This window comes from Lepidochelys kempii, chromosome 10 (assembly GCF_965140265.1).
Source record: "Lepidochelys kempii isolate rLepKem1 chromosome 10, rLepKem1.hap2, whole genome shotgun sequence".
NCBI classification, from domain to species: domain Eukaryota; kingdom Metazoa; phylum Chordata; order Testudines; family Cheloniidae; genus Lepidochelys; species Lepidochelys kempii.
This window is the reverse complement of record NC_133265.1, coordinates 21,022,324-21,042,190: the sequence shown is the minus strand read 5'-3', so window position 1 is coordinate 21,042,190 and position 19,867 is coordinate 21,022,324. Positions and strand designations below refer to the sequence as shown.

The window sequence follows — 19,867 nt, the reverse complement described above, 5'->3', positions numbered from 1 at the left end:
CTTCACCCCCAGCCTCAGCCCTGACTGCGGCCCTGCACCTGGCCTGGTCATGCCCCCAGCCTGGGCCCCTGGCCGCAGCTCTGTTCCCAGCCCTGGCTGGTGACCCTGAGGTGACCCTGAAAAGTTTGGAGACCACTGAGCTAGTGTGTGCAGCCCTGTACTAGAGACTCTGACTTTTGGTCTTTGTCTCCTTTCAGCACACTCTTTGTTCCTGTGTCCTGCTCACCATCTGTAACCACAGCTGCCGAAGCCCTCACCCTTACACCACATGGTATAAACACTTAGAGACTAGTGATCCCGATCCTGATCATAGGCTAGTTCAGTGATACTCATACTGAGGCACCCGAGCTGCAAGTGGCTCTTTAACATGTCTCCTGCAGCTCTTTGCAGCACATGATAGCAAAACACTGTGTGATTTAATTATTAACCAATCAGGATGTTTTTACTATGCTATTAACCAATTGTAGTTGATAAAATAATAATACTTGTCAGTCATTTTGCTGTGAGAATAATATATATACGTGTAAACTAAATATTTCCCTGTCATACTGTTTAAATATGAATATATAGTAAATGAACCAATGAATTCACACTACTGTGGCTCTTTTGGGTAACGTTGATCACTAATTTGGCTCCTGAACCACTGAGGTCTGGGAATCACTGGGCTAGTTCATCTAGGCCCTGGTATTTAACCCGCCTTTTGTCCAGCCGTTTTGCAACATGAAGGAACTCTTCACACAGTTTCAACTATAACCAATGTCTACTGGAGCTCCATTATCTGAGCCTCTCCATTCACACAAGAGAGTACTTAACACAACTCCATTTAACAACCATCAGGGTGTGGCTGTTGCTGCCAGCCCACATGGGATCCTTTGAGCAAGCCTCTCTCTTTTAACCCATTCTGTGGAAAGTTTTATGTCAAGCACTCATGAATAAAACATAAAACACCCTGGTAGCCAATAATTCCTCTGATATGGTAAAAAAGCAATTTCCTTCCATGAGACTGTGGCTCAGAAAAACAATGACAGAGAAAAATAGGAAACACAACCATGATATGAGATTAACCTTAGAAACTGTCTGGAGAAGGCTGGGTCTGCAGAGACAAGTTAATGGAAAAACAAATCTCCTGGACCGAACAAACTGATATTGCTTATTAGAGCTCTGACACTTCAACTGTGGTCCTGACCCCGCACCCTGTGAAGTCACTGGCAGAACTCTCAATGACTTCCTTAAGAGCAGAATCAAGCCCATTAATATCTGCCACATTATATATTTTTCACATATGCCAGAGAAATCCCCTTACTAGTCATGAAGGACATTTTACAGTACTAACTAGCACTTTTACCTTTATTAAAGCAAGAGTCACTCAACATTTTTTTTCAAAAAGCAAGTCTATAAAATACTCACTTCTTTAAAAATGAACAGAAATAAACAGGCCTGTCCATTTGTGAAGCCAACTAACAACCATGACAACAAGCCAATTAGGCAGGAACAGATGCTAAGAAAAGAATGGGTGAAAAATGCTTGTGTAACCCCTGCTTGCTCAGAGTGGCACTTTGTCCCCCTCTAGTGATGGCTAGACCAGCTATAGATTGATGAGCCTGCTACAACCTAGACTAAGAGACATATATCTGTTAGATCATGCCAGAGAAGCTCATGCATTTAGCTCCAGCCGTCCCAGGTTTGATCCCCACTGCCAACACTCCTGTGTGGGTTTGTGTTACGCTTGCAAGGATTTTAAACACTTCAATGAAAGCTCTTCTAAAGATGTTTGTTAATTTTGTTTTTATTTCCATCCTTCTCCTACTAAACCCCATTCCTAGATCTCTGACCTGCAATAAAAGCATCACATGAGCTGCATGCTCACCATTCCGCATTAATCATGTGCTATCTGTAATAAACAGATAATAAAGCAAGGTTTGATTTAGAAAAGCATCCAGAAGTATCTGATCAGGAGATTCCTGCTCTAGAATCTCAATTTTCCAGTATCCTCCAGGTTCCATTTAGATCAGAAATAAGCTACTCTGTCAGTGTATAAGAATGTCATCCTCTCCAGAACGAGAAAGGGAAACTAGAAAGAAATGTGGCAGAAGTTGAGAGCACTTACCAGCCAGCAGAGGGAGCTGCAACAAGCAATTTCCAGTTCCAAGATGACCACTGTATGGCTGCAGTTTCCCATCTGCCAAATTTAGACGGCTGGCCCACAGAAAGGAATGTTGGTAAAAAGTTCCTATAAGAGGGCAACTTTTCATCTGGGAAGATCAATATGGAGATAGTCTCAAAGGCACTTCTGGGTTAAAATAGCTTGTGTGCTTCATATATTACCACTCTGTCTGATAACACTTCCACTTCAGATCTTCGGCAAAAAGGGAGCATGGAGAAGGATATGAAAATGAAGGAAAGTTAAATACTAATTTCCTGTGGCTTGAAAACTTTGGTTTAAGTTTTAGGCAGCTATTTAGGCTAGGCCATTTTTCCCCTGAAACTGAACCAGCACTGTCATCCCATAACTGCTGGGTTTGAAATAAATTATTATTAGTGGTAAAAGTCGTAGTACTGTAGTAGTGAAAAAGCTCCTGTTAGAAGAAGAATGTTCTTGTGAGGACGAGGACTGGGCTGTGGGGTGGGTGTTAGGGAGAAAGAGAGAACTGGATATTGTGCATTGAGAAGACAACCTCTAGAACCCATCTGACCATCGTGGTTTCTGTCCAGGGAGATAGGTTATGGGAAAGTCAGTCTCCAAAGGGAGGGGAAAGGTTGTGCAGATCCAGAGGGACAGTTGGTGCATGACTTTCAGAGGTCCTGTCAAAACATCAGTTTCAAAGGTGGTGGTGGTGGATGGGAAGCAAAAAAAATGGTTGATCTTGGGCACCCTTTCTATGCATCCTTTCATGCTTGTGTGGTGATTTGTAGTGCCACTGGTGGATGTTGCTTGTTGTCTGAATTGGGGCTGACTGGGTTTTTCTGTTGGTTGCAGGTGTGGAAATACCCAGTGATCAAAGTGAGGCTTAAGAGTCTTTCAACAAGTGAAGAGACTCATCCATCTTTGCACTGAACAGAGCATCACACTCTAATGGAAAGTCTGCCACCATGATTTGAATTTGGGATTCCTAAGGAGGAGAGCCATAATAAGTGTCTCATCACCACAGCAGTTACCATGGACCTCACTACTGGGTCTGCCATGTCTAAGAGAGTCTGAAGTGCTGATCTCATTATCAGCTTTCCTTTGTCAATCGGGACCTGGAACTGATATCTTATGTCCTGAGGCACCTTATTGGCAAAGTTTGTCAACTTACTGTACGTAGTAAAATCATACTTGGCCATCAGAGGTGGCCAGCTTGAGACTCAAAACTGAGGAATACACTTTTCTTCCAAGGAAGTTAAAGGTCTTTGCTTCTTTATCATGCAGTGTACACCTTTCTTGTCTCTGACTTGGTGGCCACTGACACTACTAATGAGTTGGGAGGTGGGTGAGAGAATAGACATTCTGACTCTTTTGCAGGTATGAAACACGTCTTTTCAGCCTGCTTGGATCCTGGTGAGATCATGGTGGGTGTCTGCCATAGAACACTGGCAGAGTTGAGGATGTCCTCATCAATAGGAAATCGCTTGAACCCAAGCTATGCAAGATCTTCAGAAGTTTGTGTGGTGCTTCCTGGACCTCTTCCAGGGGATTTGAAGTGATTCTGCCACCCTCTAGAGTAAGTCCTGGAAAGACTTATGATCATCAGGGCTCAGAGAAGCTGGAATCACTGCTTCATCTGGGGAAGAAGAGGATTCCTCATGTTCTTTTTGCTCTTCTTCCTCATGCTGCTGAAGTTGTGCCTCTTAAGAAGCTAAGGAAGTTCCTGCTCTACTCTGGGGGCTCTAGGTCTCCTTGGGTTCCTTGAGTCACAAGGTGGGTATATTGGGCAGTAGTCTCACAGATCTTCCAGGCCCCAATACTAATCCTGCAGTATCTTGTAACCCCTAGTATTGGGCCACAGGGTGCTGGGTACCAGTGGGCATGGGGGCGTATTATCTTTATGAAGGTAGTGAGATATCCTGGAGACTCCCAAAGTTCTGTCTGGGCTCAATCCTGTCTCGGGGCACAGTCTGGGGATGGGTGTTTGTCATAGTCCTTTTCTGACTTTTGAGCCCAGATCCAGCAGATGGTTGGTACCAGAAGAGGTGGTTATCACCTGCCTCTACTCCTTGATGGTACCAGTCTAGCTTGACCCCTATTTGTAGACAGGCACAGAAAGGGGTACTTTAGAGCTATTGGTACTGACTAATGTCCCAGTGCTGTATATTGAGGTCTGAAGAGGGGTAGTGACTCCAGTTCTGGGAGCAACAGAAAGTCTTTCAGACATGGGAAATAAGCCAGAGTCAATGGAGATGTCTCTACAATTTGGGTTGCTGAAGTAGAGGGCACTTATCCAGCAGTACAGACAACGGTTTTGGTAACGAAGCAGTCGTCCGAGGGTGCAGTGTTTTTTCCTCTCTAAGAAATTCGAGTCCATTCCTTCCTGGTACCAGAGGGTCCCATTGTGAAGCACAAAGCTCACAATCACTTGGTATGGGATGGGGACTTCTGCTTCTTTTTAGAGGGCTTGGACTGGGAACCTTCCCTTTTGTCCTTGTGGGAGCACATATGTCTCCCTTCCCCATCTGCCCTGGAGCCGGTCTCCAGAGTCTCTTGGAGCCAGGCCCGCTGACAGAAATTCTGGGCCCCAGGGCCAGGGCTATCCCTGGCAGGGGGCGGGGCCCAGGGCAGAAGTGATGAATCTGTCACTTCGGGGACAGCCCATGCAGGTTGCGGGGGCCCCCAAAGCGCAGGGCCGAGAGTGGTCTTGCGCACCTAGGCTCCCTGCAGCCCGCTCGGGTGATTTAAAAGGGCCTGGGGCTCCCAGATGCCGTTGCTATCCCCTTTGCCCCCACAGTCGGCGGGCCTGCCAGGGGGGCTTGGTGGGAAGAGAAGGAAAGAGAGATCTTAGAGCCACCCTGGGACTGAAGAAGAGGGGCTACACACTTTCCTTCTTCAGGCCAACATATAGGGTCAGAGGTTGCTCCCACTTTCATGGCTTCCTCCATGAGTAATTTGAAAGCCAAAACTCCTCAGACTGCTTAGTTCTGCCCAGGAACGACCTGCAGATAGTGCACCCGGAGAAGGACATGGGTTTTCCCAGGCAGTACGGACAGGTGTTGAGAAAGTCCATGACTAGGAAAAGTTTGTGGCACTTTATGCAGTTTTTTGAAGCCGGGGATCTTTTGGCATACTCCACTGCGACTGTTAAAAGGCTAAGGGGGTGGGGGGAGATAGTGAGGGTCAGCAACAGCTCTCCCCCCCCTCCACTGGAGTGGGATTCCAAAAATGCACAAACTGATGTGTACTACACATAGGGACAATCACTCAAAAAAAGAACCTGGTCTTAAAGATCTTTTTCATGCCCTTACTATGAAGTATGTAAATGCTAAGGTAAATCTACTCTGACAATGATCTTAAATTAATTCACACTGTAGTATGAGCTGAAATAATCCATGTGTAGTGGGAGAATAATCACCATTCAGCTTCAACCTTTGTTTATAGTTAGTGGAATATAATGATCACGCTTCAGTCCAGTCAGAGGGATTTCCATTTATTTTAATGGAAAACAGCACCATTTGCTTCACAAAAACCAAAATGGCTCTTTAAGGATGTAAAGAAAGAATCTTTTTCACATTCCCTTATGATCCTAAATATTGCGATGATTAAACTAGATAAATTATAGTTTTATTAAAAATTCACTACTGTCTCGTAGGGGCTTTCAAAATGTACAGCACGATATAATGATCACAATAAATCAAAAGTGTTATCATCAAAGAGTAACAGATCAAAATTGTTCGTTGGTGAATACGCTTATCAATATAAAGTGAGACTTTTATGGCTTTATTAAATAATGTTGGGAGAGACTTCTTTGTAGATTGTAAAATCATTGGGCAGAGGACTGGCTTTATTTGTTTAGTGCAGAACCTAGCACAAAGTTGATGCTTTATAAATAATAATAATGCTAGCGAGAGAAAGAAATCTTGCTGAAGACGCATGGGACTGGGACTATGTCAGATCTTGATTTCACCAATTGCAGTATGAGATTTCTTGACATCAGCATCCAAACAAAGATTTGTATTCAAACATACTTAACAGCACTAGAAGCTATATAGATGAAACACAAAGGCTTTAAAACAATTTCTATTGCAATTAAACCTTTGAGATTTGTCTTTTGAGAATAAAAGAACCAGATATGAAAATGCTTTAAAAAAAATCAAAAGAAAACAAAAACCAGCTACTTCTGGACTAGATATTTATCAGAAACTTTTCAACAGCTCCACTTTTCCTAAGTGTTTCATCCCTACATTGGTAGGCTACGTGATATGTATTTGTCATATAGATAAAAAATAGCAGTTTTCCTAGAACAATTAAGTCCTTCCTTGGGCAGCAAGAAAGGAGTGGGGAAACATGTGGAATGTGCGCCTTCTCTTTCCATTTAACAGTGAATCAGTTGCAAGTTTGATAGAGAGAGGGAGAATGCCCTCCTCTGGAATTATTTTCTCCCACATTTGCTTCTGTGCATCACCTATGCTGGCAGAGTTTCACAGAGCTCAGGAGAAAGATCAGTCTTTCTGGCAATTGCTCATACTGATTTGTTTTGTCTTGCCTTTAATCACTAGATATTCCTCAGAGAGGAGAATGAACTGGTGGTTAAGGTACTTGATTGGGAGCCAGAAAATATGAGTTTAGTGCCTGACTGTACAACAGACTTCCTGTGTGACCTTGGACAATTCACTTCTCTCATTGTGGCTCAGTTCCCCAACTCCGAAATAACAACTCCTCTTCCTCCCCTTGTTTGTCTTGTCGTATGGTCCTTTGCACTGAAGTCTGTTCATTTATGAGTATACATATGAAAGTATGTGCATGTGTACATTTCAATAATATTTGAGTGCAACTGGATTAGTAGCATGTTTTGTGTAGCTGATTTATCTGAACATTGTGAAAAGGTTAGAAATGTTCATTATATATTCTCTATCTTTGACTGTTGTCTGGTGTGTGTAGATGCAAAGACTGTCATTTAAGACTGTTGTAATTGATTATTAAATAATGTATCATTGAGAGGTCAGAGTTAAAATTGTATTTCAATGAAATTTTCAGTTCTTTGACGTTAAGATATAGCCCATAGGATTATTTTGCTAGCTATTATTTCCTACTAATCCAGCCATCAGTATCAATTAATGTGTTTCTTTTTCTGAAATTAATCCATTTTATTCTTGTATTTTATCAGTATTAATTCCTTGGAATTTAGGATGTGTTGAAGTATGCGTTTCCTGATAATAAGTTTTGCTGAAACGCAAGAACCCTACCGACCTGTAAGATCCGGTAAGATCTGCTATATAGCAAAAAGTATAATCAGTTAAGAATATGTCAGCATAAAAGCTGGCAACCTTTGGCACAGATAAAAATGGTCCCTGAACTTTGGGGAACCAAAGGGAGGACATATCCACATCACATCACAGGTTTATCCGGCTTCTACAACCGGTTGGTAACCGCAGGGTACACCACAACTTGGAGGTCATCAAGAGAGCCTAGGTTGGCAGTTTTGGAATGGGATAATCCTTATTAATATATTTAGAAAGTAAGTGTCATAATCCACTAACCTATAGGAGAAGGGTATCCATAGATTTCTTAGGGTATGGAAATAAGATTTGGGTATAGTAGGTTATGCCTGAATTACATAGGTCAGGATTCTATAAAATATCTTCTAAGAGAGCTCTTAGTAGTTTGGTTCGGTTCTGCTAAGTTCAGCTCTTCTAAGTTCTAAGCTCTATCTATCTATTCTATCTATCAGCTCAGCTTGCGCAGTACAGTATAACTACTCAACATTCCTAACCATTGGGGAAGCCTGAACCATTGCTTAATTGGGCACACCAGGAGTGAAGCTGGTCCTTCACCTCCTATTACTGGATCCTCAAGGAAGGGTGTGAGTATGTTAGGTTAAGGTATAAGAGAAATGGTACCGCCAGGAGTTTTGGAATTCTTTTACAGTTATAAGTTTCATTGCATTTCTTATTTTTATGTTAATTTCAATAAAGGTTGTATCAATTTGGTATTGTCCTCAGTGTACTTGGTCTTGCCAAGCACCCCGAGAATCCTCTCCTGATATAGAACTCTCTGAGTTCTTGAACTCTATAGTCTGAATTGGATAAGAACCTATAAATCTTCTGGTCAGATGCGATCAGTGGCGAGCCATAACAACTAACCCATCAAATTCAGGTCAACAAAGAGAACTAAAAATGGGTGTTAGGAAGCGTGTTGATGTGGTGGAACATCTGACGGCAGTGTGCCAGTACCTGGATATAGGTCTTACATGGCATGTGGATGTTACCTTAATTTATCATTTCCTTATTTTCCAGTGTATGCTTTATTGTAAGGAAATAACCTTGACCATCCTTAACTCTTTTTGTAAGATAACATTTACATTAAGGATTCCCTCCAATTCCCATTGAATTCAATGAAAAGATTCACACGGACTTCACAGAATCCCTAATCTTTCCCTTACATATGTTCCCCTCTTCCTTAAAATAAATAAATAATAATTAATAGAGGAGTTCCAGAACTGGGGAACGATCATAGTCTTATGGGCTATTCATTCTTGGTCATATCTCTACTCTGACAAGATACAATTTGACTTCAAGTTGAACCTGATTTGTATAGACCACAGGGAACAGTTATATAACAGAGAACAATTAAAATTAGACAAAACACAAAAAAGCAGGCAAAGGTTTTATAAGCCAAAGCCTAGAAGACTTATTAATGATTTATGTCCAAAATCCTTTTCACACTAGCATAATTTAAACTAAATACACAGTATCTTCAGTATCTTCAGAATCAGAATTCCCAGACTGTGCTTACATGTACTTTACGATCACTTACATTTCACTTTTGCCTTATAAACCACTACCTTACAAACCACTTTCATTGCAGCTTACCCAGTACCTTTCCCTTAGATAATTTGGTTTCTTTATGGGTGTTTCATTGGCAGTCTCCAGGTTCTAAATCATATGTAATGAACCAATCTTAAGTATGTCTCTGTAATAAGGCTTTATAGTACTTGTGAACTGGATCAGCGGTAGGTCTCTGCACAGTAAAAGTCTTGTCATGGATGACACCTCTCTGTGGGACGCTTGCAATTTTATTTCTGAGTGGCAGAATTAGGGATTCTTCATGCTTTCCTAATGACAGTTATAGCCAAACATACCTCACAGTTTTACTTGGGAGGATGAAAGACCTCTCTGTGCTAACTGCAGGAAGCTATTCATTAAAGATGCAATCCAGGTAACAACAACATTAGAGTGTTCCACCTTTGACTTGTTTTTTTCTTTCCTATTTTAAGATGAACGAGTGCAAACTTAAAAAGGAATATTTAATTTGTGGTCAGCAATTGTATATGGAAAAATGTCCAAATGTGGCCCAGAATCCACCCTCAAATTTGAGTGTTGATAACGGAAAATTCTCTTTACTCCATTTACTGTAGATCTTGATATATACGCCATTGCAGTGCTGTGAGTGGTGCTGTTTTTTCCCTTCTACAGTGAAATCAGAATTCAGTAAATAACTGGGTAATCATACAGCAAAGAAAGCAGTTGGGGAGCAAGTTTGTTGTATTAAAGATTGACCTTAACTATTCATGATGTCTTTATAAAGTGCTTTCCTGTAGGCAGTGGGAGCCTGATGCTAATTTAATAACAGTAAAGGACATGAAGAAGTTGGATAGTCATTTATGGAAAAAGATCTTTTACCCATCCAACAGGGATGATGGAAGTTGTGAATTTTGTAGGCTTTTTTGAAAATTTTAATTCCAACATTTGACACACTTACTCATATTTTTGCTATTTTAGTAAACTAGGAGATGAATCACAGAGTGTCAGAATCCAGGCACAACACATAGTATTACATAACGAGTCATTTGTTTTATACTGGGGATGTTGGCAAACTTACATGTGTACAAGCTGACGGCTCTGCCTACTGCTCATTTCAGCTTTTTACTTCCAGGCAATCTCTTTACACGCTAATCAACTGCACTGTGACTATAGAGTTTAATATGTTCTGTTTCACTTCTAGTAATAAAGATGTACAGCTGGCTCAGGAAAAATCATTAGGGCTAAAATTGTCATTTAAGACACACACCAGGAGCCCAATTTGTTAGTGCTTAAACAAATCCAAATTAAATCTATTAATTATTAACTGAGGAAAACTTTCAAACTGCAATTAGAGTAAAAAGAACAATGCTTTTCTCTATCTCAGGCATAGTCAACCTAAACATCAGTTTTTGTACAGATTTGGGGCCTGACCAAAGGTCTTAAGCAATTGATTTCAATAGGCATTGAGAGGGTGCAGCTAGCCCCTGCAGAAGGCACTCAGCTCCTCACAAAACTGATGCCCCCTTAGCTACAGAAAACTGGCTACAAAGTTGAATTGTGCATGTTCTTGAAACTCCACTTGTGTAATAATGGCATTTTTGAGCAGTGTCCAAACATGCATATTAATTAAGAACCTGCCGATAGAGTACAATGGTGACAGATAGAGTTGCTCCTGCCATTGGAACAGCATCACATTAGCATTTGTACCAGCTACCTAGCATACAGTAAGTGACAATTGTTCCAAATTACGTTACATTAAATTACTTTAATTCGGCCAGTGATTCTACCATAAATATTATAACTAGCCTTTGTCAAGATATGCTGTGAAATGCGAATCTTTGTGGGAGCCAGCAGACTGCATTATTTTTTGGTTAAATGCTTATTGCTTCTTACTGGTTTTGTTTTGTTCCTATCACCCATGAAATAAAATAAGCTTTGCACTGAAAAATACTTTGAGTGCAATCGAGAAGCCCCTATAATCCAGTACAAACTGGAGTAAAGACTGCAGGATTGGGTTTATGAGTAATTGCTAAATACAGGGCCAAACATTCAAAAGCACCCTCTCAAAGCCCTGTAACACGAGGCTCTGTTCTATTCTGCCCTCATCACCATAATGTCAGAGTACCTTTCAGCAGTGTATTCAGCTACACGACTAACATCAGTCATGTGTTGTTTGTTCTCGCTCATCCTTATTATTCTCATTCACAACACAGAACTGTTTGTGCAGCATAGTGTTTGGTAGTGGTAGGGTAGGGTTTGCTTTGGTTTAAAAGAAATATACACACTGGAGAAGGCAGGTTGAGGAAATGTTCCTTGCATTTGGAGTAGAAGGTGGTGATGTCCTGGCTCGTCCACAGTCTTGAACCAGCTCCTGAGAAAGCTCTGTTTCAGCTGCTATTGAATGCACCCTCAGCTCCCACTGAAACTAATGGCAGAGAGAGCACTCAGCACCTCGAACAATTAGGCCGTAAATTTGCACCCTCAGGTTTGAGCATATGCAAATCAAGTAGCACATCTGAAGGCCTGGCTGATATGAGCCAGGGTCTTGGTTTTAGAATTGCCTTCAGACTTTCCCAATATTTTTTCCAGCTCCCTTTCCAATATCCCACCTTTCATCAAAAAACATCCTAAAGGAATGGCTCTCTGGACAGGGTTGGCTGACTTCAGGCTTTGGTTGGAGTTTTAAACATAGGCAGAGACTGAGATTCCCTTTCCTTTGAACATAGAATAGTAGAGCTTCAGCCTTCCTGCAAGCTGAACACTCCACACAGAAAGGAAAGGAGGCCTAGCGGCACCTTAGAGACTAACCAATTTATTTGAGCATAAACTTTCGTGAGCTACAGCATCCATCCTTGCGCATTGCACAGGGGCAGATTAGTTTCATAGCAGACTGCTGGAGAGCTGCCTCCACAGACTGATCATGCTAATTGCACATATATTAACACTTTTAACACCCCAAACACTGCTGTCTCTACACTCTCTGGTGGTGGTACCATTTCACACACACACACACTCCGAAAATGGGTCAAGGTGCACACTTTGGATTGTCACGAACCCACAGACTCAAGAGACAGAATTACTATTGCAAAGTGAAATCACTTGACAAAGTAATTGTGAATAAATCCTCCTCCAACACATAAATAAATGAATGTAGTACCTGAGTGCCTAACAGAATTCCATGCTCCGGTACCAGCTTGGGCCATGAACAGGTGAGTCACACGTAATTAAATATGAAACCATATGAGATGTCTGCATAGATTATCTAGCACATATTCTGTTTGTTAAATGAAATTGTATTGTCAGGTTAGATCATTCATGTTTTTCTTAGTTTCTGTGCCCCATTTTAGTTTGGACAGAATGCATCTATGTGGACTTAATCAGAGTTGCAGGTGTTCCACACCTTTTACGATCAAGACAGCAGAAGAGGGCTGGATGTTTCTCGCCTCTTGCCCATCAATGGCAGCTTTCAGTCAGTCAGTGAGATTTCTGGGCAGCCTAAGTGAGGATTACTATTATGATATAATATACATGAAAATCTGTCTAGCAAGGGCATACATTCTTTGGGCCATATCTGGCCCAGTCTATACACCTGTGCAGGGGTTTAAGGCCCAGTAAGGACCCCCAGCCCCACCACCACAGGGCCTTCCTGAACCTTGAGGCCAGGTACATAGAGAAAAGTAGGTGGTGTGCGCCCACTAGTCCCACGCCAAGAGAGTGGGTAGTAAGTAGCCAACCCCACAACATGCTGAGAGAGTGCTGGGGTGACGGAGTAGAAACCTGCAAGTTACCACGTCCCTGAAGCAAAAGGGGCGTAGGGCAGCACAGCTATTTGTGGCCCCTTACACAAGAATTTGTATATGCACAGTCTAGATCCTTGCATACACTGGTTAACTGCAAACAGAATCATTTTAATGGTTCCCAATGAAACCATAAATTTGTACAACCTCCTTATGCTAGCCAGGGCTATGGCTCAAACAATGTGCTAGGTGTTCAGCTGGCGTACACCGTGTAACTCCATGCCAATTTACACCAGCTGATCTGGCCCTTTTTTTAAAAAAATGAATTATCACCGCTTGTGGAAGGCAGTAGATTGGCAGTCATGGAGACTGAAATACGCTGTATACCCACACGAGAGTCCAGCATGGGCAAAGACACCCATTCCAGTTCATTAATGTGACGCAAAAATGGCTTAAGGAGCTTCCTTTTAGGGTGAGAGGGGCGTTCATTGTTCATGGCCAGTTCAATCTTTGCCTCCCTATTGTGGCTTCTCAGCTAATTTTCAAAGAAGTTAATAAAATTTACTTGAACCAACATTATTTACTAATTTAAGTAATTCCTACTAGATATTTTAGAGCATTAACCTTAAGTAGCTAATTAGCTCATGCATTATCTGTCTAATGAATCACATACTATCAGTGTAATGAGTCCTAATAAGTATGGAAAACATTCATTAGAAGGAAATCTGATTAATTTAAATATCTGTTGTTATTCTAGCACAAGATCTTTATATCAACACTATTTGCAATAAAATAAATACTTTTCTGAGAACATGGATACAAACAAAAGGCCAGATCTTTGACCCTATGTAAGTCCCATTTACACTAGGCCAGTAGCACAAAGGAAACTTAGTGAAGCAGCTGTATTACATTAGCATGAGGGAATCTTCAGCTGGTGCAGTCTGTTGCTCCACATAGCAGGATGAATGCGGGGGTGGGCCAGGGGATAGATCAAAGCACAGTGCATTCCATCACGCCTGGCCTCTTGGGGGCCATTATCCACCATTGCAAGTGAGTGCACCCCTGAGACTCAATTCTACTAGGGCTGACTCCAGATTTTCCATTGAATTTTTCATACTACGAACAGCTTAATTTGTCTTCTGTATTGGAGGTGAGGGTTTAAATTTGTAGTACACTGGATTAGATGGCTACACTACAGAACAATGAGTCCACAGAGAAATTGACATGAAACTTTCAGCCAGCTTTAAATTATCCTGTTTTTGCACACCCTGTGCAAGAATGAGCACACAGTAGTTCTTGCAGGAGGTGCAGATGAGGTAGTTGGTTTTCATTATCTTACTTGCACATACAAAGTGGCTGTTTATCCACTTTTGAAGGAGCAATCATTTGTCTGTGCACATGGTGAGTGGCAAACAGAAACAGAGGCCAGGGCTGAGAGCGTGACAAAGTCAGGTCAAATTTCTTCTCTCAGATTTGCATTGCCAATCTGAAGTCAGTATTCTGCTGTTTCTGCATGTCCAGATTTCCCATTAATCACATCTCAACGGGAGTTCTGCTTAATATAGTGTGGTCAAAGGGAGTTCCAATCATGCAGGGAGAGCAGAGTATCAGAGTCTAGCTCTGTCATGCAGAGAGGAGAACTTTATTTGCACTGATTAAGTACAGCAGACAACAGAGTATTTGTTAATTATTGACTTATCCAAAAGGATCCCGTGGCTTGACAGAATCCTTAACACATTCGTTATCTACTCTAGTGCATCTCATCATGGAACATATGGTGGCACTGTACTGCAATGCAGGAATTTTTGTTTTCTTCTCTATATACATGCATACATTTATATATATTGTAACTTTCATTTTGCTGTGTGGGAAGAAGCTCTCCCGTATTTTCTCGTTCCTATTGTTTAATTATCCTCTGGTTTTGTTACTTGCAATCAATGGCGTATCTGTTCCAGATCACTTATTTTTATAAGACAATTCATCAATCCTATTCTGTTTTTAATAATTTTAATCATTTAAAAGATCAGCCAGATGGATTACAAAAACATGCAAATAATGTTTTAAAGTCCTGCAAAATGCCTCATCATATTATGCCTGCAGTTTAAAACTGCAACTCTGGATACACAATTAACTTTGTATTCCAGTACTGTATCAACCAAAAGCCTGTTGAGGGTTTGAGTTGTTTCATGATAAATCTAAGAGATAACAGTTAAATTAGTTTGTATCTCATGTTCAGATCAGAAATGCAGATCCTTCAAACAGCCCAACAGTTTAAAGAGTTCAGTGCTGAGGTCATCATCGATTTTAATTTAGTCTTCCACTTCAGGAATAGACTGGTTTGGTAGATCAATGAAGTCAAATTACACATTTCTGATCCAAATTATTTTATGGTGTTACCTTCTATAATTTGTGTCAATTAATGCACACACAATTTACACCAGATGAAAATAAAATAGTGTGATACTCCTATGATAATAACACAGTTGTTGTTTGTAATATGGTATGTCATTATTTAAGACATAGTTATTAAATTGGATTTCCCAAAGTAATCAGGAAAGGCTTAGTAAGATCTTTAGGCAAGGTTTGAATAGGGTAAAAAATCATTTCTTTTTATTTCGTAAAAACCCAAAATGACCCAATACATTCAGTCCTGAATAGAAATGTAAAAGCAAAAACTAAAACATTAAACAATAGCTTTAATATTTATAATTTAGTTTTATAATTGAAAATGAGATTTGAAAGACACTGGAACCTCAAACTGTTGTGAAAGGCACTTGAACTCTACGGAGAAATTTGCAGGAAGAAGGGCCCAAACAGATGGGGAACCTGGTGGGAAATAAAGTTAAGAAATATAAATGTAATAACAAATATATTCAAAAAGGTGCTTAATTTTTTCACTGCCATTTTTTCTTAACCAATAACTATTTTTCACACAGAAAGTATATGTAGCAAGCCTCTCAAAATCATTTTTATCACATTTTTTCATGGGAGTTAAGTGTCCAACTTGCAGTGACTTTCAAGGCCCCTTTGAAAATCCCAGGCCAGTTTTGTTACAGGATATTCCAACACAGACAACAGGACTCTGATCTTAAAAGATGAAGCAGCAACTACATTATTGTTAATATAATTATGTGTAATATGCTGAATATTTTTCTTACTGAAAGCAGTGGTAGAAAAGTTCAAGTCATTTCTGTTGGAGTTTGCACAGTAAAAATGAACAGAAGCAGCCCTGCTAGCAAATTGGTGAGAAAACAATATTCTTATCATGTAATACATGCCAGCTTTGATTCTGCTTTTTCTACACAGCATTTACTATGTCATGCTCCTATGTACAATATCATGCCCAGTTCACAAAATCCTTTTTGAAATGGATGCAAGTATTTCATTTCAGCCGGCCAATGCATGGCATAAGTACCATGCCACAATCTTGCATAAAGAGATGTTGCATGGTAAGAATAAAATCATTTGATACTGTCATTTAAAAAAAGGTTTTTTTAAGATCCAAAAAGGCTTTAGCCTACATTAAGGATTAACTGCACAGTTCTGTTCTTAAGCAAGACAAAAAAAAAAGCTTATGAAATCACACAAAAATTTTTTTTTCTGCTGTGTAAATTATATATGGACTGAAACTTTTCTGTTCAAAATTTAGGACCCAGACTGACAAGTTGTATAGGCACATTTTTTCTAAACAAGATTTAAAATGACTAAACTATGAAAGGTTTCGTAGTTGATTAGTAGACAGTACTGTTCATGACAGCTGTATTCTTCAGCACTGCTGTGTTAGCCATGACACAGTGCAGTTTAACTGGCCATAAGTTTGCTCGCTAGTTTAAAAAAAAACCTCATAAAGAACTAAGTACCTGAGCCTACAAACCCCTTTTCATTTGATAGTTCCACTGATTTCAATGGGTCTCTCTACACAAGCGTAATCTCTATTTACACGAGGAGTTTCACCAGTTTTAATGGAATTACTCACCTGACTATGTTGTAAACAAGCAGACCCTTCCTGCCCGTATAATTATTTTAAATGACAACTTCTTTTGTTACCCAACACTTGACTAAGTATACACAGAAGGTCCAATTTATGCTTTCCACTCAAATTAGGCGCCCAGATTTAGCAGCTGGGATTTCACATAAGTACTTACGTACCCAAGTATGCATTTTAGGTATGTAAATACCAATCTGGATATCCAAATATATGATTTCTCTGTAAAAGGGATCCAAATACAGATACTTGGACGCTGAACATAAGAAAGTAACCAAATGAAATAAAATAATGGCCTGACCAAGTAAGCCTAATTCCTGTTAAGAAAATGCATTTCTGGATAACAATTTTGTATATCACACTGGTGAAATGAGATTTAATACTTCGGGCATTTATTTAGTGCCTTTCATCTAAGATTCCAATGCGCTGATTAGCTAAAAACAAAATCCAACCTGGCAGATTATAGGAAAGAGGAGTTCCAATTTCTCTGTCTCACTAGTAAAAAAAAATTGAGGGAGAATAAAGGACGGAGGTCCCTTTATAGCCTCATTTATGAACATGTGGCACATGCATGCAGAGTCCATGAAAACTGCTGCCTTCCCAAAAGGTTCTGAGCTTTCACAAACATCCCAAATCTGTAGATCTGTGCAGGCAATCTCTGAAGCAGCTTTATTTTTCCTGTTTTATGGAGGAAGAAAACGGAGGCAGAGGGAGATTAAAATGGGTCTAATTTTCAAAACTGCTTGAATCCACATGGCAGGTCATTGGCAGACAGAGGAAAAGAACTCAGATCCTTGTGAGTCAGTCTCCTGCTCTAACTCCTATGCAACACTGTGCCTAACAAAACAATGGCGTTATATGAAAACTATGATTTCAGAACAGAATGAAGCTAGTGATCTTTAACTATTCCACTCTATTTGAAATAATTATAAGAACATATAAAGAGGCCCAAGGCGACTTGCTCTTTATCAAATAGGACAGTTTGCCTTACATAAAACAAAAGGTCTGGTTTGAATGTTTGAAATATTCTCATTAATAATAATGTTTTCATTAAACTCTTTTCTCCCTAATACTTCTGGGATTCCAAGACCCCATTTAATTGTATTGGTTTTTGCTTGGAAGATATTTTCAATGGTAAATATGTTTTTCTAATAGCAACATGGAAGACAAGATGAGAATATAATTGAAAGATATTTACTGTTTTGTTCTCTTATTTGTTTGGTTGACTGTACATCTGATATCCATGTCTCTTAGATTTCACACATCAAATAATATTAATCAGACACAATGAATGAGAATGTTAATCTAATTAAAACCCGATGCCTAGTACATTGTTTTGGAAATTTAGCCCAAAGTATATTTGTATTAACTTTGCACATTTAAAAGGGGAAAATAAATCACAGATTGCTGAGTTTAAAACAGCTGAGTACCACAAATAGGCCGCAAACATGCTATCTTTTACCATACAAAATGCCAATTTTTAGTTTTCTTGTTAGTATAGGGGCACATTTAAACCAAATTATAACAAAATTACCACAGGATATTTCAAAAGAAATATTTAATACAACAAAGTATTTAGAAAATTATATATAGATTTGTTTAAAAATTCTATCATGTAAACATTAACATAACATGGCTTACAAATAATATAAAGCATTTATAGATGCTTATCTGAATACTATATATACATATACTCTACCTTAAAATTAAAATAATCTTGCCTATTTTCTACAGTTGTGTAACAAAAACAAAAAGGAAACCCTTTTGCCAGCAGGTTTGGTCCCAGACAAAAGGGTATTTTAGTCTATTTTGCTCAATATTCTTGGCTTCTTAGAAAGTGCAGACCTTCAGAATTATGATTTCTGTTCAAAAGCTTTTATTTTCCTTTAAATTCATTATATGTAAAGCTATAAACTCTTTTAACATTTCAAGTTATCCATGTGAAGAAATCAACTACCAGTTTAACTTTTCTCAGCAACATGGGCACTGCTACTGAAATATTGGTAAACATATTCCCATGTGAATGTATTTGATCGATTCCTTCTTAAATATTTCTGTGAAATACTTGTGTGTAAATTCATGTCAATATGAAGAGAAAAAACAAGTGAAATTTCTATGTAAGAGGACCATAAAATGAACTTTTTGGGCGGGAGGGAGGGGCACAGAACATGTGACAAAATTTACTGGGCCACACCATTGTGCAGCAGCAGAACAGAACAAAGGGTACAAAGTAAACATTTAATCTTTTCTTGAAAGTGTAATAAAACATAATGCACATCAACGTATAGTTTTAAACATTATTTATAATAGCACTAGTTTAATATATTCACATGATTTTTAAGACATTGCACATATCTAATGCTACAAAACCATGCATTCAAAATGGCTGAATGCTCAGCAAATTAATATTTCATGTTGTGGTATGTGAGACTGGCCAAAAAAAATAACAAGGAAATGGTAAGGAGACAACTAAATTCATTAGTCTCATGATCCAAGATGATGGAGCTTGAATGCATCTGCAGGAGTGACTCATTCAAGCATCAGTGGGAGGGTGCTGCTCCTATTGATCTTAAGGACTCAATTCTGCCGTCATCTGGGCTCTCATAATCTAGTTTTCCTATATGCCTGAAGCTCCCATTGGTAGAACAGAACACTGGAGTCAAGTTAACTCTATTGTGATGACATACCCTATATGCCTTTGTGCCATTTGGTGACCCCCCCAGGAAGTAGCACCTGATCTGAGAGCAGAAACAGCTTCCAAAATAGCTGTTCCACAGGAGTTCCATGGAATTTGGGTAACTCTAAGAACACCCATACAGAGTATTTGGAATTATGGGATGTTGGACAAAAAAGTGGTTTTTTTCCCTGAAATCTCTGAAACACAGAAACTATGTAGAATCAGAGAGGTTCCAGTGCATTTTGAAGCACCTTAAAGAAAATGGCTACCACAATGAAAACAGAAAATGAAATGCTCGAACAGAGTAATCTCATTGGCCAATAGGTGCCTTTATAAAACAAATAGAATTTATTTTGCTTGCTTATACACTCTACTATCAGGGAAGGGTTAAAACAGTGGTTCTCAAACTATTGTACTGGTGACCCCTTTCACAAAGCAAGCCTCTGAGTGATCCCCCTTATAAATTAAAAACACTTGTTTATATATTTAACACCATTATAAATGCTGGAGGCAAGGCGGGGCTTGGGGTGGAGGCTG

General features: G+C 39.6%; 1 protein-coding gene across 1 annotated transcript in view; it reads right to left on the bottom strand.

Annotated features, from left to right (window-relative positions):
* Positions 1-15,249: 15,249 nt before the first annotated feature.
* Positions 15,250-19,867, bottom strand: part of SNX29 (sorting nexin 29) — a 451,551-nt gene continuing 446,933 nt past the window's right edge. Inside the window, 2 exon segments of the mRNA XM_073362374.1 lie at positions 15,250-15,449; positions 15,451-15,494. Coding sequence (XP_073218475.1) covers positions 15,372-15,449; positions 15,451-15,494 — 122 coding nt within the window. The 3' untranslated portion in view covers positions 15,250-15,371.